Source organism: Ahaetulla prasina, chromosome 8 (genome assembly GCF_028640845.1).
Source record: "Ahaetulla prasina isolate Xishuangbanna chromosome 8, ASM2864084v1, whole genome shotgun sequence".
In the NCBI taxonomy this organism is placed as follows: domain Eukaryota; kingdom Metazoa; phylum Chordata; class Lepidosauria; order Squamata; family Colubridae; genus Ahaetulla; species Ahaetulla prasina.
Genome location: NC_080546.1, coordinates 48,896,268 through 48,919,230, shown reverse-complemented (window position 1 = coordinate 48,919,230; position 22,963 = coordinate 48,896,268). Strand labels below are relative to the sequence as shown.

Genomic DNA, 22,963 nt, shown 5'->3' with positions numbered 1-22,963 from the left:
TTGGTGGGCATGGCAGGGTAAGGATACTGCAAAATCCCCATTCTCTCCCCACTCCTGAGGGAAGGATATTGCAAAATCTCCATTCCCACCCCATTCTGGGGGCAGCTAGAAGTGGTATTTGCTAGCTCTCCGAACTACTCAAAATTTCTTCTACCAGTTCTCCAGAACCTGTCAGAACCTGCTAAATTTCACCCCTGCTTTATTGTGATAAACATGATGCTTCAATGTGGAATCTTAATCAATACATAAGAGAAAATTGTTCAGTCCTTTCAAACTGGTTATATATTAAAACCCCAATATAATCATAAAATAGAACCAGTAATAAATACTACTAAAGAATAAAAGATCCATCTCCTTGAATACTTATTGCAACCAAAAGAATTATCCAAAAACTGCTTTACTTGAAAGGAAGATGTCTGAAACATAATCAATCTCCTGAATTCTCATGAATATAAGGTGATAATCTGATTTTAAAAGTAAATTGGAAGATTGGAGAATTAACCCTTCTTTTTAGATAAATATTAAACAGTAGAGAGACTGAGAAAACAGTCTCAGTTGGATAGTTATGATTGTCTGTCAGAGTTTTTCCATGAGGGTTTCTAATTTTTCCATTTTAGTTGTCTTTTAAATTAATTAAATGAAATCTCAATTGCTATTGTCAGAAAGTTATCATCAAAAAATATAGTTCCCAGAATGTTACAAGGATAAAAGCCAAGAAAGTTGGAATTAAATAAAACCTGGTTAGTTCCTTAGCAAGTCTGCTGATCATGGCTTCCCTGCTATTGCCCAGAATAACCCAACACTACCACCTATTGATTTACAAAGAACAGTAGACTGTGGTTCTTTGGCAATTTAATTCACAGAATCAGTTACAGAATGAGATGTATTAATGTTACGTCTACCCAGATCAGAGCACAAGCACTCTGACCAGCATCATATCTTATGGTAGTAAAAGAATCCCCATTCCTTAATTTTCTTGTGTTACACAACAAAATGCTTCTTTTTATTAATTTTGAATCTCTTCACAATTATTCTTGGCAGATGATCCCAAATATTGTAAGATAGGTTAAAACAAAACAAAACAAAAAATTACTCAGGCCACATCTGTGCATAGGATGCCATAGTTTCCATGCAGTATTAGGAAATTTAGTTCTGTAGGCCAAGATTGTCCCTAAATTCCTTAACCACTGGCCATATTCCACTGGGGGTTGTGGTTCTAAAACATCTGGAGAGCTTAGCCTTTTTTATTACCTAATTCCAAATAGTTGTTCTATCCTTCCTAAATGTGAATCTACTCTTTTGACACGCTCATGAAGTCTTTCAATATGAGAATGAGGGAAATAGCAAATGCAGTTCATAGAATTTTATTATAAATTGTCCCTCAGAATTCAGGAACGGACTTACTCACTTTGGGCTCACTTATGGAAGAATCGTGCTGATTATCTGAACCCTCTGTATCGGGAAGACCACAACAGAACCCTTCATCCACAATCAGCACCCTCCCATTTTATCTACAAGTAAGTTGCATCTGAATTGTTTTATAAAATATTTGACTAAATGAGCTAGCAATTGTCTCTGACTTCAAGAACGTGCAAATATATTGCAAATAGCTGTGAGATTGATGGTAACTGTCACGAACCTTCCCCAATTCCTTCTTCTTTGCTGTGAAAGTGTAACACATTGCTGTGTAGACTAAAAGATAATTATATTAACCGTAGATACTTTTAACTGGGATAAGGTGTTGTAAAATTGTTTCATTTGTTCACTTTCTGTCACATTGCTGTGGAATTCTGTAAATGACCTTTTGAAGACAATCCATCCTTGAAAAGTGATTTATAAATTTCAAATAATGCCCAGACAAAAGCATTAGATCTTCAAGATTGGTATATATATACAGTATATCAGGGTAATGATGATTTAAAGCTGACCAGCCCTTTAAGACTGATGAGTCAGCAGGTTTATTGCCATTTAAGAAGCTGTCTATATAAAGGGGCCATTAGAGGGCGTCTCTCTCCTCCTGTATCTGCATTGTAGCATTTTCTCTCCGTGTGTGCTTCCTGTTACAGCTGAAGATTGATTGCCTGGCTTTGCTTGGCACGTGTATGTATATATAAATATAACCTATAGATTAACCACTGTTTGAAAAACCTCGTGTACTATATTTTGCTCCTGGGTTGTCTCAAAATAGTAGTCACACTGTTGTGTGACTATATATATGCCTGTTATGTGACAATATATAAGTCTGTTTTCTTTCTTAGCTCAGAATTAGTGATGTATATTATTAATGTGGAAGCTGGGATTCTGCTAAATAAAAATAAAAGAGAGAGAGAGGTTAAAAATACGTTTGCAAGATATTGTAATTTTTATTTCTTTGTAACTCACGGAAAGAAATTTGCTTTTTAAAATTAACACCAAGCCATCCATATCTTTTAAAGAATGAAACTGGAGTACGATAGGTTTGGCATTATCGTTAGACTTTACAGTGTTAGAGGGCCTCTTAAAATAGTTTCTCATTCTTTTCCAGATAGGTCTGCTCTTTATCCAAGTGTGACTTCTAGTTAACCCTGCCAATGATCTACTTATAATGATGTAGTCTAAGAATATTCAGAGGAATTAGGTAACATGATAGCTCAGCCTCATTTAGGTTGCCCATAGCATGTCTGTTGTAATATAGCTTCTTCTCCAAGAGTTGCTAGACTTTCAAAAGACTTTTTTAAAATACAATTTTATGAACAAAATTAAAAGGAAGATTAAAGCTAATATAAACTAGTATAAAGTAAGAACAAGAAAAGAAGAAAAAAATCAAAGTTAAAAGTTCAAGACTGGAAAAAAATACTTTAAAAAAAAAGAAAGGAATACAAAATTCACATTTCCAACATAAACTTGAAGTATACATTCTCATTCTAGACAATTTCTCCGGTGATATATACCTATCTTATAAAAATCCTTGTTAAGATTATAATAATTGGAAATTTCAATCTTTTGAAGCACATATTTTCCTGTTGTTCCATCTGTATATTATAACCAATTTTTAGCCTCTTTATCATACTTTCCTTCACTTGTTCTTCTGTTTCAAATTGACCTGTAAGTATTTCAAGAACCAAACAGAAGAGGGAACAGTGGCATTCCTGTTTTGTTCTTTGTTTAAATATCTCACAAAGTTTTGTTTATATTTCAATTAACAATTATTTGTGCTTTCTGAGAAATGTAAATCAATATTCCCCATATAAAATTTTCTAAAATCCGTATATTTCAAAACCTTGAATAAGAAAGCCCAGTTCAAATTGTCTTCTTCTCAAGAAATCAATGTGGCCTGTTTTTATTATCTTGTTGAAAATATTCTGAAACGTCCAACACATTTCTAACATTGTCTTTTGATTCTTTTAGGTAAAATCTACATTGATGTGAATAAATGCTTGCAAATCTATTTTCATATGTTTGCTATAGTGTAAGCATTATCTGAAGTTCATCAGCCAAGGACTGATGACTTGCTTGCATTTTGAAATGAGCTTGTGGCCTATAAAGTATTAGAAATAACATACATGACACTTACATAAAAAACATTTGACAGTTTCAATTTTCTGAACAATGGAATGAGAATTTGCTTCTTAAAGTTGATTACAGCAATAAAGCTGCACTTAAAATATTCAGCAAACTGGCTTACTTAATGCTGGAATTTCAGGAATTTTAGGAAGAAAGGCTTCACATGTGTATTTCTTGGAAATATTTAATCCTTCAACCAAATATTTGTATCAGAAAACATATAAGATAGGGGCTGGCTATTTTATTAATTTTGATGCAGGATTTCTACTGACTCCCCCACAAGGACAAAGTCATTCTTAGTACAAGCGTTACATCAGTTATGGGAAAATGCCAATCCCCGCTGGGTTTTCTCATTTAATAATTGGTGTAACTCTTGCATTCCAAATGACTTTCTGTTTATCAAAGTTCTCATGCTTATCAGACTTCAGTAAAGTGAGATATTACATTTAATGTTGTTTAAAGTTACACAGATAGCATTTGGCACTTTAATCCTATAAAATTGCACTGAAATCTGAACATGTGATTCACTTTGCCAAAGTGAAAAAACCTTTTATAGTCGGAATATTCTGAGAAATAAAGATCTGTGTTTTCACACTTCTGTGCTGTAAAATGGTCTTTATCAGAGGTCTCCAACCTTGGCAACTTTAAGACTTGTGTACTTTGCTTAGCTTTGCTGGCTGAGGAACTCTGGGAATTGAAATCCAAAAGTCTTAAAGTTGCCAAAGTTGGAGACCCCTGGTCTATATGAGAATCTGAGCAATTTTTATGTGATAATTTTAACAGCTGAGAGAACTCTTTCCCATTAAATGTTTCCCTGGCACAGAGGCTTGTGCTAATTTGTTTTACACTATGCAGTGCAATCCTGTTAACTTCTCTAGGAGCAAGTTGTGTGGGCTGAATAAAATGAGGCTCACTTTTGTATGAGCTTCAATAGGTTTTTGAATCTTCTTTATTTTCCAGGTTTTGGAGTGGAATGTATAACCGTTTTGAAAAGGGATTCCATCCAAGGCAATCTGTTACCGAATATCTGATGGCTGTGAAAGAAGAAACCCAACAGTTGGAGGAGGAGCTGGTGGTATTAGAAGAGGTATGCATAATTGGTTTTCTAAAATTATAAAATTTATAGATTGCTGATGCACCCCATCTTTTGAGCATGCGATTGGCTATCGCCATATGCATCAATTCAAGTATAGGGTATCATTATTCACAGGTAGATGTAATTTTTGAAGGTTTTCTATCTGACATATTGAGTAGAGGATTATATTTCTTCCATCCCATATCTGGCAATAAGAGCTCTCTACAGCAGTATTTCTCAGCCTTGGCAATTTTAAGAAACATGTATTTCAACTCCCAGAATTCCCCAGTGAGGCTTGCTGGCTGAGGAATTCTAGAAGTTGAAGTCCTCACATCTTAAAATTGCCAGGGTTGAGAAGCACTACTCTACAGTATATTTTTGGATCGGCTATTTATTTCTTTTACCATGATAACAGCTGCTAATGAGTGAATTTCCTACTTCCGGTACAATTTCAAAATCAATTTTCTTGTGAATCCTGTGTTTCCCCGTCTGTGGTTTACAATCTATGGAAGACTTCCTTAGTTAAAATGAGCAACAGGAATTCCGGAATTACACTCAATTTCTAATTACCATACATTTCAGAGTGTAAGACACACTTCCCACCCCCTAAAAGTGGGTGAAAATTGCGGTGTGTCTTATATACCAAATGTTGCCGAAGCCCCACCCACACTTTTTCGGCCTCCGTATGTCATGTTTTTGGCCTCTGCCCGCTCCATTTTAGACCTGTTCCAGGCTGCGGGGATCACCATAGCACATCGCTGCCAATCACTACCTCTGCACATCACATTTTCAGCCTCTGTGCATCATGTTTTCACCCTCTGCACGCCCTGCTTTTGGCCTCCGTGAATCGCATTTTCAGCTGGTTCCAGGCAGCGGGGATTGGCAGCAGCTGCAGCAGCAATCCACGCCGCCTGGAACCTGCCAAAAATGCAATGTACAGAGGCAAAAAACGGAGCGTGCGGAGGCCAAAAATGCAATGCACGGAGGCGGTGATAGGCTGTGGCGATCCCCGTAGCCTGGAACAGCTGATTGGCAGTATTCCAGGAGGCCGATCCAAACGCCAATCAGCTGCTCTTGCTGAATCTGGCTGTGATAACGTGCTGAAGCTGACCACACTGTTTGCTGCAAGGACGCTAGCCAGATGAATGCTGATGGATGCTGCTAGGCAGAGGCAGATTTTTTTTTCTTGATTTCCACCCCCAAAGCTAATGTGCATCTTATACTCTGGAGCATCTTCTACTCCGAAAAATACGATAATTACTGATTTCTCCACCTTGCTAGTCTTTCATATTACAGTACAATTTGGGCCATAATTGGGTGAGCCATTTTCAAAGCAATTATTTCTTACCTTGTTTTTTTACTGGTCACCTCAAGCTTACTCTGGCTATTTTCAGGTAGGCAACTTACTTGTTGCTGGGATTCTTACCAATAAAGCTTAGATCTAATTATGCTTTAACTCTACAGGGATTAGAGCAAATGCTTTTCTCCTTTTAATGAAACAGGTATTTAATAGAATCTGCTGGAAGGAAAAGTTTTAGTATTTTGCAATAGAACCACTGAAATCAGCCTACCCTTAGTTAGATTTCTAGGTAACCAATATTCAATCTGTATGTAGCTGCTTCCTCCCCCACCCCCCCAGCCTTCAGGTTGCTAAAATGTCCTTATCTATTCCCTGAATATTCCTTCTTAACTCAGAAGGATACAACTGACTGCCACCTGCTCTGTCAGGTATCTATGCTAGATGTAGTGGATGATTCTGTTGCATTTGATCACCTAGGACTGAATGAGAATCAGTCCCATCTTTTCTGTACATGCATACTTAGGGAGAATTATTTTCTAGGTTTTTTTTTTTACAAAACCTTTTAAGTTGTCTTTAATTTCTTACTAGCCAAAGGGCGACATCCTTGTTCATCTTTTGCCTTTCCCGTTTCTCCTACTTCTCATTATTGTGAGATTTTGTTGAGTAGTCAGGTGATAACTGGCACAAAATGCTCCATGAACATGGAAAAATGCCTAGAAACTTGCTTTCTTTCCGTTCTATATAATTTCTCACCTACTATTTCTTCTATAGAGAAATCAAGAATAACCTTTTTTATTATTATGCTTGATTTCTCTAGGGAAGAAATTGTAGGTGGGAGATTATATAGAATGGGGGGGAAAAAAGAATAACCTTCCATGTCAAAGAGACTTTAGAAAACTGCAAGTATATAAATCTGCAGTTTCCTAGGCTTGCTTGCTTTATTCACTCACTCATCATTTACATCATTAATTAGTTTGTCACCCATCTTTCTTAGAGGTAATTCTACACAGCTTACATACTTACAAAAAGCACGACGTCCCAAGAAAGTCTAGCCTTGCTGCTTTTTCAATTAATATTATCCAATCCATATTAGATTTTGTAATCTTCTATTAATTCATCCCTCACTATTGGTTAGTAGACTGGGATTGATGGACCTATCATTCAGAAATACCTGTGAAGGCCCCAGCTTCACATTGATAGCTTGGATATATTTTAACAGGCCAATGGATTTTTGTTTCTTGTCTTGCAGAGACTGGCAAAACTTACTAATGGGCAATTAAATAATGAGGCAAAGTTAAAAAAGGAAAATGGAAGCTCCAGTGACTGCATGGCCAAATCACTCCAAGATAACACCTCCAATCTGAAATCATTCCCTTCTCGGAGTCCTTCACAGGGAGATGAAGAAGATTCAGCACTCATCCTCACACAGGACAACCTGAAAAGCTCTGATCCCGATCTGTCAGCCAACAGCGATCAGGAATCTGGTGTGGAAGATATGAGTTGTCGGTCCCCAGGTGGAGGAGGTTTACCCAGTGAAGATAGCATTAGAGACCATGACTCAGATGAAGCTGTTTTTCTCACTCTCTGAGTGATAATTTAGTAGATTATGAAAGACTGCCTATCAAAAGTTCCAAAGGGATTTATGCACTTAAAAGAGTCCATATGTGACAAAGTAATAAGCTAGAACGTTTTTGCATTTATTATCTTCGTTATCCATTTACAGAGCCATATAGAATGAACGTTTTGTTTTACATAACTATTATCAATAGGATAGCTGTACAGTAAAACCACTCCAAAGAATTGACAAGAAATGTTTAAGCAATGCCAAAGTCAATCCAATCCAATTCAGACCAAACCAATACATGTTATCTTACTTTGACACCAAAAAATACTCAAATGGAAAAAACAAATAGATCTGTTCTGTTTTGTTTGTTTTTGAAAAACAAACAAACAAATCTTGAAAAAAATTATGTTAAAGATGGCCATGTATGGACTTAAATATTGTCAGAGATGTCTGCTTATTAAAAGGACATTGCTGAAGAAATTTGGAAAATTAAGATTGAAATAACCAGATAAGTTTTCCTAGTTCTATGATTTGATTGGTAGTAATAACATTATTTCTGTTGGTGCCTCTGCAAATGCTGTTTTTCCCATTTTTCTCTTCAAGTAATCTGATTTCAATTGAACACAATTCCTGGTGACTATATGGATACATTCACGTTTTCCTGATCAAGTGGTCTACCAGTCTTCTCCCAGGATTTCCTCCCTCTCATCCCCAATCCTGGATTATTATGGGGATCTCCCCCCTCTCCCGTCCAATTATTAATCAGATCTGACTCGTCCACATTTAGCTGTTGAATTATAAGACAGAAGGTGGGTCAGCAAGAGATTAGCTCTACCCACACTTAAATTATGTACTTCATCCCCTTTGTAAATTCAGGTTAATGTAGTGGGGACTGTATACTTTTCATCTTCTGAATTGTGGAATAGGATAGGGATCATGACAAAGAGGGTGGACATGGGCACTTATTCCCATGTACATTTTTTGGATTGGAAAACGTGACTAGGGCATTTAGCAGCTTAAAATACTTTAATCTATATGCCACTCAAGGAAAGCTAGGAAATTCTAAAGAAAAAAAATATCTTTCCAAATTATCTTTTATATTCATCCTCATTAGCTTGCAATAAATCACTGGTCCTTTCACAAATATAGGCAGCCCTTGTTTATTGAGCAGTTGGGATGGGCAACCTGGTGGCTAAGTGAAACACTGATTAAATGAAAATCACACAACCACAATAAAGCTTACAATTGTACTTCAGCTTTGCTTCGGCTATGTTTTTTTCCCCTTTTTCTTTGAGGTTATCTTGTTATGAAGTAAATAAGCAAGTGAGAATAAGAGCAGAGAGGATGTCAAGGTCATAAATATGGGTACTGATCACAGCTGGGGTTTTTAGCACTTTTGTGACTTATACCACATGTAGGGTTTTTAAAACATTGAACAGCTTTCTCCAACCAAAATTAAATGTAATTGATTTATTCGCCAGCTACATATTTAATGTCCTTCCTCTTCCCTCCTTGCCCCCCGCTAAAAGTTCTTATTTGTTACTTATTTTTTGAGGTATCCTCAAGCAGGAGAGTAGATGTAAGAGTTTCAGGGGTCGCATTAAAGCTAAAAGAAGAACTTGGGGCCAAGCTGGTCAGTAAAAGGAAGTGTTCTTTGTAAAAGACATACTGGAAACTATGAGATTTGTATTATTAGACATAGTAATGGACATTAATGGTTTTAAAAGGAAACTAGATATATCTAGGAAAGATAAAGCTATCATGTCTACCTGATTTAATGACTTATCTCACCCCTCCAAAATTTGATAAACAGAGCAGACGCAATTCAATTGCACCTCACCAGACCATCTAAATCAGGCAAATGTAAGAACAATGGTTTGCTCTTTTGGTGAAATAAAGTGGGATCCTTTGGAGGCAGAACATTACTCCAGTGGCCCAAATTCTACCAATTGCAAACAAGGTGCAATTCAGCCCCATCATGAGATAGCTCTTTTGCATGTACCGTAATAATGTGGTCAATTTCTTTTAGATATTACAAGTTTATACATTCATAACCAGATTATAGTATATATTTTACTTTGAACACAAGCTGCGATGTACTCAACAGGTAGTGCTGAACTTGAATACAGAAGTACTCTACTGTAAAATGGTTACTCTATAAAGTATGAACTGATGAGGGTCAAATCTGCCATAAAAATCTACATTATGGAAATATTGTAGAATATACCATATTGTGTCTTCTAGAAATTTTGTGCAGTGTATTTTACACCTGCAGCTATTCCTACTCTGCGCCTGGTTTTACTTGGAGCCCAGAGATCTTGCATTTAATAGATTGTCTTGTATGGTTCCAATTCTGAATTACTAAAATTGCAAAATTAAAGATATAGTACTCGCTGTATACTTTTGGCATTATGAATATAATTTAAAACCTTATAAACAATAATGTTTGGTTATCTAATTGCTTTTTTTTATTGTTACACTCTATAATCTTAATTCAAAGTGGTATTTACAATATTGCAAAAACATCCATAGTGAGCTCTTGAAAACTATTGTAAAAGTTTATATTCTCAATTGAAAACAAAATGAATTTTATAATTATCTGTTTGTGGCTGAAGTGGCATATCACATTAAGCTTTAGATGATTAAACGGGAGTACTGTAATAAATACTATTTGTAGTCTCATAGTCAACCTAAGCTTGATGTGAAAATCCAATGTGTATATTGCAAAAAGGGAGTGGCAACAAAATGTTCAGGAGATTTTTATCCTTAGAATGAAAGCTTTTGGTCATTGGTTTCAGCCAGCTACTTTAGGTTTCTAGTTTATTTTTCAAATCAAAGTCATGTCCACTTCTACTAATGGTTAGAAAATAAATCCACATTGAGCTACATTTTTGTTTTCAGGAAGAAAGGTGACTTGCAGTCCTTACCTTTTAAAAAACATAACCCCACAGTTCGTTCATGCATGTTGATAACTTCCTAACTTCCCACTGGCTTTTAGTGCCATTTGTCTTGGTATTCATCATCTAAATACACTGTTACAGGGAATGGAATGATTTCTCAGGACTGAGCATCCACTGTTTTCACATCATAATGAATCATCTTCCTTTCCTCTTTGGGATTTCCATTGTACAGAGGCCTCCAAAGAATAGGTTAGCAAAAGTCGCCCTTTGATTATATTTTTGTTACCATTGATAAACAAAATCGAATGAACCTGAAGACCTATTCAAATTGGGGTTTGTGCTTGCTTCCCTGATTTTCTCTTCATTGATTCCATCATTACCTGTGTTGGAGTATTGTTATCAATACTGCGATACGATGCAGAATTTTTATAACTATATAATCAGCAATTAATATAAAAGAAAGAATTTCTAATTCCTCAGTTACCCCAATCCATGCAAAGCATTTCAGGATAAAGAGTCAATACAAGTGCACACAGCAAGGCACTATTCCTGTATGGAAAGCAGGGAACGGGCTTGAAATGTAGGAAGCGCTACAGACAACACAGCCTTTTTTCACTATTCATGTAAACCCATCCTGATTCAAGAAGATTCAAGACAGCAACAAAGCAAGAGTGTACAATTCACAACCCAATGATGAGCACACTTCACTTGGAAGAAGGCTTGATGCATTTTGAAACTCTACTTTTTGGTTGATTTCAAGTACCAGATTAAGAACAGTGTCTTTATAAATAGTATTTGGTTGGATTCATGTATTGTGGCTATCATAAACTCTGATTCATTAGCCACAATAGCTGAATTCACATTGAATATTAACAAAACACGTTGTGGCTTAACTTGAATTACATTTTAAATTAAATTTCTAACTAGTAATTTTCCTCAACATTTCTAAGCGAAGGAGAAATGGTTCGAGCTTGACATCTACAACAGCAAAGAAGTATGACCGTAAAGTCATAACTAGACTGTTTCCATTTACATAAAAAGACTAGGCAGCAACAGTAAGAGATATATACAATTAAATAACTTTCAAACACGTATTGTTAATTTAAATCTAAAGACTACCAGAGGAAGAGAAGCCAAGATCAGAAAACAAGTATTCTGAAGAGAACAGTAAGGAGCAGAACTGATAAAATAACCTAAATGACACGTAGCAATAGTATTTGTTCCACCAAACTTATTTATTTCCAGTTTAAGTCTCAAAAGTTATCAGTACATCCCAAAGTATATAAAGCTGAATTCTACAGTTACTCTTCCACATGCAGAATTAAATATTCTGCTTTAAAAATGCATGTATCAATACTGAACCTTTTTGGAGAGAAGCCCTATAAATCGTTCAAGAAAATGAAATTTATTTCTTAACAAAGCAATTAAAAGAAAAAAAAAACAAGTCATGAATGTATACTCTTAGACTTAGTTTTCTGCAATATTATCGTAAATTTTTGCCAATTATCTAAAGAAAAAAAGAGTCCAAGGTTTAGTTATCTGAAAAACATTTTGAGTTCTTTAAACATGCAAGACATAAAATTAAACTATTTTTATATGAAAATAAAATTCCTTGGTTGTATTTTTAGTGTAGGATAACCTCAATTTTACCTCTGTAGAAGAGTGATTTAAGACTGCGGTTATTTCACTACATTTTGCCAACATAATACTGAACAGGTGAATAGACGTGCTTATTTTATGTCTGATGGAGGGGACTGAGAGATGGGGGTTTGAGTCAATTCTATTGGATCTAAATAATATAGTTGTTGATAATATATATACTACATAAAGTTCTTCTTTCCTTCTTGGTTTCAAAAGTGCTTAAACGAACACATGGACACACTAGGGCAAAAGAGAACAGAGATGAGGAAATAAAGCAAATGTAGAAATACCAAGAATTTATACAATCTACCCACTCATTTGCTTCAACACAAATAAGAAAATAAGATGCAAGAACTGGAGAATTATGCCTATCTCTATTTGAGACTTGAGGTAGGATACTTCCCGAAGCGATGAGTGGCAAAATTAAAAGAAAGGATTCTTTAAAAGTTTGAAGGGTTGCTTTTAGCTCTTCAGTTTCTTAGCTACTCAAGTCTGATTGCAGTAGTGTATACTTATACTTACTTGAACTCTATGTAGTGACATGATACAAAAAAGGGTGAAAACCTGATTTCAAGAAATTAAATTGTGGTGCATTCTGGTAAAGCCAGATGAAAAATCTACCTTATTTTACTTGTAACTTAGTTCAACCAACCGTTTCTATGCCTCTCAAACAAACCAGCCAGTATTTAATAAGAAAGTTATGGATTATGCTGTATAAAATTTAAAAATCTAGTCAAAATTACATGTTTAAATATTTAATCTATAAAGGTGGTAGGGACAGCAGCATGAAATTAAATATGATAAGGGTAATCAATAGCAAGAAATATTAGTGCAAAAATTGCAGTAGAAGTACATTTTGAATAAAATAAGAATAGAAAGACACTCTAATTTGTACAAAAAATCACCCCCAGCTCTATATACAGTTTTTTTTCTATAAATACAACCATAATGAAATGCTTATTTGCAAAATAATAGACCTATGAAAATGTGCTTTGCTGGATTTGTTGCCTTAAAATTCTAATTAGCTGGAAAAAAAATCTGTGAATAGAAAAAAGTATCTACCATTAGTCAAAGTTCTCAATGCACACATACAAAACTTTACGTTTTCTTAAATTCAGATTAATTTAAGGCAAAAAACTGATACATATCCTTTAATCCCTGATTGCACTGATTCGTTTTCATAAAAGGCTAAACTCAAAAGACAAAGTAAAACTGCATATATTGTTGAAAGTTGCATGTTGTTTGTATCATAGCCATAAAGTAATTATCTTTAATGATTCCCCCTGCCCTTTCCCACCCTATTTGCAGTATTGAGTGACATAATCCACAATGTCCAGGACTCTCCATGTCCATGTCCCAAATGCTCAGAAAGGCCTTTCTGGATGATTGTGGGAACTATTAGAGAATAAAATTATGAGCATGTAAGCTTTGGCTAATTCCTTTTATTTTTTTTGCATTTCTTGATTTTGTTTCTAATTGTGATGTTTTTACATGAAGCAATGTAAAACTTTCCCAATTACGTAATCAAAAGCTTACGTTCTTGTATGTGTCATTTTTGTTCTGTGTATTATGTAACGCTTATCTCTGGACAAACATACATAATTTATATGACTACACACTTGCATAATACACATAATAGGAACGTGTCCTACCAGACATTCAGAACTGGTGGATATTATTTATATGAATGTATCCTGATAAATTAATGTGTGGCAGGCAGGACAATTAGAATCTGCCTCATTTGTAACATACCTATAATGGAGCATGAAATTGGCCACGCAATGCTATTGCCTGTTGTAGTTTTTCTTCTTTGGCTCTTCTACAGTGGCAAATCTAAGGAAGAAAAATGTTAACACCATATATTCTAAATTTACTTTGGTGGAAAATAATGCTTTTAAAACAATCAAAATAAAGAAGTCAAACTTTGACTAAATCTGTGATCATCTCAGCTAGCAAGCTTCATGTGCAGGCTTCGAGTAGAATAGTTGAAGGTGATTCATATGTTTCGATTGCAATTCTAAGGACACTAAAGCTAGCACAAGGAATTACTGATTTAAGACTGAGCAAACGTTCTTCTAACAGTTTAAATAATTAGTTAATAGCACACATTGCAATATACATTATTCAAAAGCTCTCAATAATAATATCAAGGTACATTCTTTCTTGGGTACATTCTCCTTGGAGTTTGCCATTAACAATGAAGTTACTAAATAAAACATACATAATCGAATTGTTCCAATAGAACAAAATTCAAAAGGATTATGTGCCCCAATGGAAGAAAAAACTTGACACATTAGGGGTGTTCTTTCATACAGAAGTGGGGAACAGGCCTCTTACTCTTGACTCTTTAGCTCACTACCATAAGGGTGGTTGGGGTAATATTGACATTTGTTTTTAATCTTACATACTTAAGCAATATAAACAACATACAAATAACACACTGTTATTATTCCTCTATCCTTGCATAACACTGTGCATTGCAGATAGCAGGAAAGTGATGGGACAGTTGTATTCCTATAGTTAGTGCATGCAAAGCAATAATTTTAATGCATACTTAGCTTGCCAGAAATGTTAGGCAATTTGGCAAACAAAAGCCATTCTGAAGTAGGAAGGCTTAAGTATTAGTATTTCTCTGCTAAATACAAGAATTTGTGTTTATACAGCCGACTGTGTCTTTTTTTAAAACAGCAAAATAAACTTTAATTTTACTTATTCGATAGCTTTCAATTGGATTAATTACAATTTTATTTAAGATTTCAACTATTTTGAATGATTAGGTTTTGAAAACTACGTACTGTTCTTTTCTCCATGAAACTACTAAGAAAATCGTCTATTTCTGTTTTCCCTTCCAGAAAGTCTTCTGCAATAGTGTCAGACTCCTCTTCAGCTTCATGGGCGGCCACTTTCAATCTTGCCTGCAGAGCACTTGCACTGCAACTCTGTGGAAAGAACAGTGTGTAATTTGAAAATGTTCAGTTCATTTCCCCAGGAGGTCCACAGGGTTCTCCGACCACTTGGCATTTTGCAAAGTAGTTACAACAGCTTGTACTGTGCCATTAACCTTAACTAACTCCTATGGGTGTCCATCTTTGGATAGGTTGATCAGTTACTTTTTACATAGCAATAGCAATTAGACTTATATACCACTTCATAGTGCTTTTACAGCCCTCTTTAAGCCGTTTAGAGTCAGCCTATTGCCCCCAACAATTTGGGTCCTCATTTTACCCACCTCGGAAAGGATGGAAGGCTGAGTCAACCTAGAGCCGGTGAGATTTGAACTGCCAAACTGCAGCTAGAGTCAGCTGAAGTAGCCTGCAGTCCCGCACTCTAACCACTGCGCCACCTCGACTCTATTTGCTTTGTTGTATGCCACTTAAAACCATCAGACTGGGGCAGTTAAAAAAAGGATAAATAAATCATACTTTTAACTCCAAAGAACAAAAATTAAGAGAGGTTAGTCTCCAAAACAGGATGGGATGGGAACTAGAATCTCGTTTTAACAACCTCTGTACAAGCAAGTGAATCATGCTTTGTTTCCTCTTGCAAAAAGGAAAAGCTCACCTCACTAAGTTCATGCTGCCTTTGTACTTTCTTTTCAAATGTGGTTTTCAAATGAATCAGTTGTTCATACTAGAACGAAAATATTTTTATTAAACAGGGTCAGAAATCAATTCCTAAATTGCAGAAAATATTTTTCCTTGTACTTACTTTATCTAGTATCGTTTGCCTTTTGGTCTCCAAGCTTGGTTCCAATAATAAATTTTTTTCTGCAAGGTAAACCCACTGTTGAATTTTAGAAGAATATCATTGTTTTTTGATAAAATGTTATTCTAATTAGAAATATTTGGAAGTCTTACTTGCTAGTTCTTCAATACTTTTCACTAAATCATCTTTATCATTAATTATATGCTTCAATTGGGGTAGATTAACAAATTGTTCTAGCAGTATATCTTCTTGTTCATTCATGTCTGTCAGCTGTGATATGCTGAATTGCAAAGAAAATAAAAATAGTATTTAGCAACCAGGCAAAATATCTAATGTATTATTTTGACAACTATATATACTGAGTTTCTTGATAATGCGCAATTTCATTCTGGTGTATATGATATAATGCTAATCCTTATCTCATTAAAAAAATGAGCACATATTCAAGATTAATGCTTAATTATTTCCAAAACTTGAACTCAGTCATTGCTACTTTCCTGAGAAAGCCATAACATTTAGAGAATGAATCCTGAGAATTGCCAATGCTCAGGCAAAAACAGTTCATGGCAATTACTACATTAAACAAATGAACAAAGCAGGAACATAGGCAAACACACTGTGTGCACAATTATTAGGCAAGTTGTATTTTGGAGGATTAATTTTATTATTGAATAGCAACAGTGTTCTTGGTCAATCCAAAATGTTAACAAACCTCAAACCCAAATATTTAATAAAGTAAAAATGAGTTTTGGGCTTTCTTAGGAGAATGTCTATGTATGCACAATTATTGGGTAACTATTAGCATGCAGAATTATTATGCAACTAAATGAAAAATGAAAATCTGCCCATCTCATTCGTTTATACGCATCTGTTAAAGTGACAATAATAAACAACTCAAAATGTACAAATACATTTCTGACATTTCAAACAAAAAAAAACTCCAGTAACCAATATAACCACCCTCCTTTTCATGGAGTCTGTCAGTATCTCCCAGACACTGTTCAGAGAGGTGTACTGTTTTTCTTCACTGTAAATCTCCCATTTAAGAAGGGCCCACAAGTTCTCAATAGGGTTTAGATCAGGTGAGGAAGGGGGCCATGTCATTATCCTTTCATCTTTAAGGCCTTTACTGGCTACTCATGCAATGGAGTACTTTGACGCATTCGATGGAACATTGACCTGCATAAAAATCATGGTCTTCTTGAAATATGCAGACTTTTTTCCTGTACCACTGCTTGAAGAAAGTGTCTTCTAAAAAATGGCAGTAGGGTTTGGAAGTTGGTTTTGAGTCCATCTTCAACCTAAAAAGGTCCAACTAGCTCATCTTTAATAATACCAGCTCATACCAGTACCAGTACTCCACCTTGCTGGTGTCTGAGTTGAAGTGGAGCTCTGTGCCTGTTACTGATCCAGCCACGGGCCCATTCATCTGGTCTGTCAAGAGTCACTCTCATTTCATCAGTTCATAAAACCTTTGAAACAATCTGTCTTAAGGTATTTCTTGGCCCAGTCTTGCCGTTTCAACTTACGTGTCTTGTTCAGTGGTGTTCAGGTTTCAGCCTTCCTTACCTTGGCCATGTCTATGAGCACTGAACAGCTTTTTGGCACTCCAGATAGTTTACAGTTCTGGAATATGACAGCACTGGAAGATAATAGGTTACTGGTAGCTTCAAGTTTGATTCTTCTCAAATCTTTGGCAGTTAATGTGCGTCTTTTTTTCTCAACATGTTTCTTGCAACCCTGTTGACTATTTACAACAAAACATTTTGATGGTTCTGTGATCATGCCCAATATCTTAGCAATTTCAAGAGTGCTGCAATATCTTAGAAATTTCAAGAGTACTCCCCCCGGGCTCCATTTTTGGCACGACATCCTCCTACAGCCCTCTGCCAGTGAAAAAGGAGCTCGGGAGGGATGAGTACAGTCCCCTTAGCTCCGTTTTCGCTGGCAGAGGGCTATAGGATGTTGCAGCTGAAAATGGGGCCTGGAAGGGCTGCGCGCAGCCAAGCTCCATTTTCACTGGCAGAGGCACTACGGGCGGGTCCTTCGCTATTTCCAGAGTGGCCCCATGAGCCAGATCTAAGCACCTCACATGCCGGATCCGACCCGTGGGCCTTGAGTTTGACACTGCTGAACTAAGCATTCCCATTTATACAGCTTGGAGATGGAAAATATCCATTAAAATGATGATATAGTAAAAATACTCACTTGCCTAATAATTGTGCACACAGTGTATTTACAAAAATAAAAGTGAAACTGGTACAGTACTGAAGTTTTCACCTTCTACTCAGATCTAGCTAAAGAGATATTTCGCTGATGTCTTATTTTATACTACTAGGAACATACTGGCTTTACTGAAATATACATATAAGTCAAGTCTATGGTTTTCAATATTGAGGAACAATTTTTACCCATATTTACCTTAGTTCTGATAGTTCTGGAAATACATCTGGAACATCAGGCATTTTGTACCCAAATCCATTTTGATTTCCCTAAAAAGATTAAACAATATATATGTCTTTAAATAACAATCCAGCTTGCATGATAGCTGTATGACAGAATAATAAGCTAAACAATACAGTTTTTCCTGTACTCAGGTTCTATAAAATCTCTAAAGATTTTGGAGCTCAGAATATCATCTTCTTAAAAGTATGTTCAAGTATTACTAGCAAATTCACTTTCTCTAAATGTTAATATTTGATATTTGAATGGTATCTTTTGGGAAATGAACAGCTTGTTTTGTAAGGTACACTACCAATACATACCTGTGATAATGTTTCTGTTGTTGGAACAGGTAATGGCAAGTCAGTTATCATGCCAAAGGAAGGAGCTGCAGGTCTATCTGTACTATAACCTGAAGAAAGTGATTCTGCAAGGGGCACAGATGCTACAGACCTATTTGTTTCTTGTGGCAGATATGCAGAAAGAAATGGAAAATTCTGTGGATATGTAGGAATTCCACTTGGCTTGCTGTAAAGGCTAAGAGGGAAAACAATCTATTATCAGCAAATTATTTTATAGCATTTTCAAGTTTTTCTTCTCAAAATGAAATTGGATTAAGCATTAAATAGGTTTCTGGTTAAACAGTTGACAATAGCTGTAATTCATTCTAACTGAATGCATGACAAGCCATCCAGTTAATCTTATCAATGCCAGAGTGATCACATAGCACGATTCATCATCTCCTGAGGCATCTAGACATGACTATTCCTTCAATCCAAGTAATTAAAATTGAGGGCCTAACTAAAACTTCAGCAATGTTTTATTATGTCAGAACTAATGAGTCTTTTCAGTGCTAATATAATCCAAAATATAAAACATGCACAATATCTAGATGCTGAAATTTAGAAAAGCTTTGGTTTTTAGTGAAAACAAACCTGAAAGTAATGGAATTATGCATCTGATGCTACTACACCTAGGCCAATGGATCTTGTATTTTGCTGATACCTACTATAAACTCTCCCTTTTTGTGTCACATATTGCCCCTATTCTGTATCTCCTTTGACCAATTACAAATAAGCATTTGTACTTATAAGTTGAGATGGATCAGGGAAAGAAAGATGTTTAGAGCTAAGGGCCTTCAATACTGTAATATAAAATACTCAATTTTTATTTACATGTATTAGCCTTATTTATGCCCAGCAGAGAACAGCTCAACCCAAAACAATAGTTTAAAATTTTATTCAACTCTGACTTTTTAATACAACAACTGAAGGCATTAGATGAAAGAAGGAAACCAAATTGCTATATAAGGTTGACAGCCACATCCTGATTTAATTATGTTTGATCTGAGTTTGCCCCATAAGGATACACATAGTGATGTTTGAAATTACGATATTATCCATATTTTAATGTGCTTACTTACTATGGGAATGCTGTTGCGCTGGGAGCCAAAACTGGAGGATTTTTCCAAAATTCATCAAGTATACTTTGAACAATTTTGCCAAGGTCAGAGTGCATTGTAAACTGTTAAATTATTTAAAAAATTAGCATGGTTAAAAATTATGTGCCATACAACAAAGTCCATTTATTATCGATTTAAATGAAAAAAGGCAGCTTAGTGTAGTGGGTAAGGTACTGGGCTAGAAATCAAGAGTCTGTGATTTCTATGCTCTGTTAGATATGAAAAACAGTTGGATGACTTTGAATCAGTTATTCTCTCTCAGCCCACCCTATCTCACAGGATTGTTATTGTGGAGAGACAGGAGTATTACTTATGTTTACTACTTTGAGATAGATTAGATAGATACACAGATGAAAAGGCATGATACAAATCTAATAACAATCACGTGGCCTCTCTTAGATGATGGATGCAAGTGACAGTGGTATATACAATGAGGCCCAGTTGTGTTCTTGTGTGCAGAAACCGAGCTGACAAATAACCTGAAATAATAAGAACTTAAAACACATCAGGATTCTGCAAAAATAGTTTTTAATTTTTTAAAAAATTAGTTTGGCGGAACCACTCTAAAAATGTGGGGTTTTGTTCAACAAAGTCCTTGGGAAAACTATCTACCAGAACCAAGAGGTCAGAAGGTATAAACATTAACAATTCTACAATAAAATATAACTGTTGCCAGTTGCACATCTTGAAAGAGACATGCATTTTACCATTAATTATTTCAGAAAATGATTAATTTATACATACACTATTAATTAATGGAGAGGTCACATATGCTCCTTGTTTGTCCATTATATGGTGACGTATTGGGGGGAAAACACTGATGACTGGTTTTTCCTGAGGAAACTGAGGAGGAAGCAAGCTGCAAACACCAAGATATTTGATTATTATCATAACTTCCATATATGATTTAGCTCTCTATTGCATCTCCTTTTGAAATATAACATTCACCTTTCTAGAGAATGTGAACAACAGGGAGTGAAAGTACAGTTTTTCCTAACAATTTCTATATAATCACAATCTAGCCAAAAACATAGCTCATCCATTTGAATTCTAGCACTTACAACACAAACAACAAACAGTTGATGTACTCTCACTCTGTCAGACAACAACTGAAATAAGTGTCCTACTCAATCTCTGTTTAGGTAATTTTCTGATCCAGATGTTTGAAGATAATGAACTTTTTATTGAAATCTCCTAGAAGAAATGTGAATTTTTATATCAAAGTAATTTTAGGTGCACTCCAAGAAAATAAGTTAAAATCAAAATAAGTCAACTTATTTTGATGAAGCAAAACTTCTTCATAAAAGTGAATGATTATCACTTAGGAAAAATGCTTATAAATACAGCTGTTGACAATTTTGCCACATAGATGTAGGCAATATGCTCCTTGAGAGTCACACAGAAAAATTTTCTCTCCTTAAAATTTATCCAGATTGAAACAGAGGAAACTCACTCTAACCCTCATGTGATGTGACAACCTTAACAACCTTCTAGTCCACATTGATTCACTAAGCATGATTTTAATTTTCAACTTAACAGTCAAATCAAAAGATACTCACATATTTATATTAATTGTCAGGTTATTTACAGTGAAGGGCAACCGATATTCCACATCTTTTTGTATTTCAGCTATACTAAAAAGAGAAACATGATTATTAGTGCTTCCTGTAATAGTGAAATCAGATACAAATGACCCAATTAAGCATCTTAAAAAGTTTGATCTGACCTTAATTTCCAAGGTCAGATCAAACTATACTTTCTTCTGTTAGAAACTCTAAATTACTAAACTAGAACTGGTTCCTTTAATACAGTTATTCAAACTTGGCCCCTTGAAGAGTGGTGGACTTCAACTCCCAGAATTCCCCAGCCAGTATGAGCTGTAAACTTGAGCAAGTTGCTGGCTGGGGAATTCTGGGAGTTGAAGTCTACCACTCTTCAGGGGGCCAAGTTTGGACATCCCTGCTTTATAGCTTGATTCCCTCCTTCCTATTTTAATCAGCTTAATTTTGAATAAAAGCTCTGAGGACCCCAGAAAATATAAGAACCGGCCTCTGAAGGCAGATTGGTCTCTGTAGTTGAAACAGAAACTTGTTCACAAGAAAGCTGATGTGTGGGCAGCAACTTGTTTTGCTGAAGGAAGCTGAGTGCTATTGGTGAACCAGCATTTTACTCACTTCCTGTTTTCTAATAGAGGGAAGGCCAAATTCCTTTAATTGTACATGGTAATTAGTCTTTGGACTGCAACCAAACTATTTTCACTTTGAAAGAGTGGTAGGCATTGCCCTCTGTATGTCAGCTACTCTTTTCAACTAGGATTTTATGACTGCTCCTCCTTTGCTCTTTTTGTGTCCTCTGGCTTCTAACTTCTGCCTGCCAGAAGTTGCAATATCAAGGCACACCTTAAATCAGAGGTCTTCAAACTTGGCAGCTTTAAGACTTGGGGACTTCAACTCCCAGAATTCTCCAGCCAGCATGAGCTATAAATTTGAGCAAGTTGCTGGCTGGGGAATTCTGGGAGTTGAATCTACCACTCTTCAAGGGCCAAGTTTGAAGACCTCTGCCTTAAACATACTACTACTACTACTAATTGAAAAAATATTGGCGGCCCAGGTCAGTGGGCCTTTAAACATGCCTTTAAAGAAATTAAGTGGCCCCTCATTTGCCCTGGTTTGATGGCTGATTTTTCAGCTGAGGAGCGAGTCTGAAGGGGAAAAAAAGCCATGTTTGCAATGGAGAGATCACCCAGGGAATCCTCATATTCTCATACAATCCTTCCCCACCCTGGATTGACTTCCAACCGTTCTATGAAAAAGAACGATTCCCTCCTCCCTAAGGGGGTGTCACTCACGCGGCATGGGCGCTGCGCAGAGACTCGATCTGCCGCTGCCGCTGCTGCTGCAGGCTGGTGAGAGTCGAAGGCAACGCTATTCCGCCGGCGGAAGAGGTTGTGGTGGTGGCGGCGGCCGCCCCGCCACCGCTGCTCCCTTTGGAGTAGTGGAAGAGCCAGCTCATCCTCTTCTAATCTAAGCCCCCTTCCTTGCTAACCGAGAGAGGGGAAAAAAACAACAGACGATGCGCAGCCTTCCGTCGTCGCCACCACCTCGCCTCCCTCCGCGGGTCTCTCTCCTGTCCTAGCGGAACGTGAAGCCCCGAGACAACGAACACAAGCCACCCAACCGTTCCGCCTGCCGGAGCCGTGCGACCGAACACGCCTGCGCTCGATCCGCTGGGCGGGTCATCACCGCCCGTTGCCCTTTTCCATTGGTGGGAAGGGGCTGGGCGGGGCCAGCTCGGGAGCCCGATTGGCCCAGCTCTGCCGGGTCTCCGAGGC

At 36.4% G+C, this 22,963-nt stretch overlaps 2 protein-coding genes across 3 annotated transcripts in view; one reads left to right on the top strand and one right to left on the bottom strand.

Moving 5' to 3' along the window:
• The window catches only part of MTMR7 (myotubularin related protein 7), a 45,877-nt gene extending 34,429 nt beyond the window's left edge, over window positions 1-11,448 (top strand). The window contains exons 12-14 of the mRNA XM_058192004.1: window positions 1,386-1,517; window positions 4,504-4,630; window positions 7,168-11,448. Of these exons, the coding sequence (XP_058047987.1) occupies window positions 1,386-1,517; window positions 4,504-4,630; window positions 7,168-7,506 (598 nt within the window). The 3' untranslated portion in view covers window positions 7,507-11,448. The remainder of the gene's footprint in view (window positions 1-1,385; window positions 1,518-4,503; window positions 4,631-7,167) is intronic.
• A 145-nt stretch (window positions 11,449-11,593) lies between these two features.
• VPS37A (VPS37A subunit of ESCRT-I) lies at window positions 11,594-22,817 on the bottom strand. Of its 2 annotated transcripts, none has more exons than XM_058192005.1 (12): window positions 22,481-22,817; window positions 21,192-21,266; window positions 20,377-20,491; window positions 19,594-19,694; window positions 18,494-18,707; window positions 18,150-18,220; window positions 15,881-16,008; window positions 15,732-15,790; window positions 15,585-15,653; window positions 14,819-14,962; window positions 13,776-13,856; window positions 11,594-13,061 (listed from the first exon to the last, which is right to left on the bottom strand). In XM_058192005.1, exons 1-11 carry the CDS (start codon window positions 22,642-22,644, stop codon window positions 13,776-13,778), a joined length of 1,221 nt encoding a protein of 406 aa, XP_058047988.1. In that variant the 5' UTR covers window positions 22,645-22,817; the 3' UTR covers window positions 11,594-13,061. The 2 variants fall into 2 exon arrangements, with proteins under 2 accessions (XP_058047988.1, XP_058047989.1); XM_058192006.1 differs by having other exon boundaries at window positions 21,192-21,261; window positions 22,481-22,620.
• Window positions 22,818-22,963: the final 146 nt, after the last annotated feature.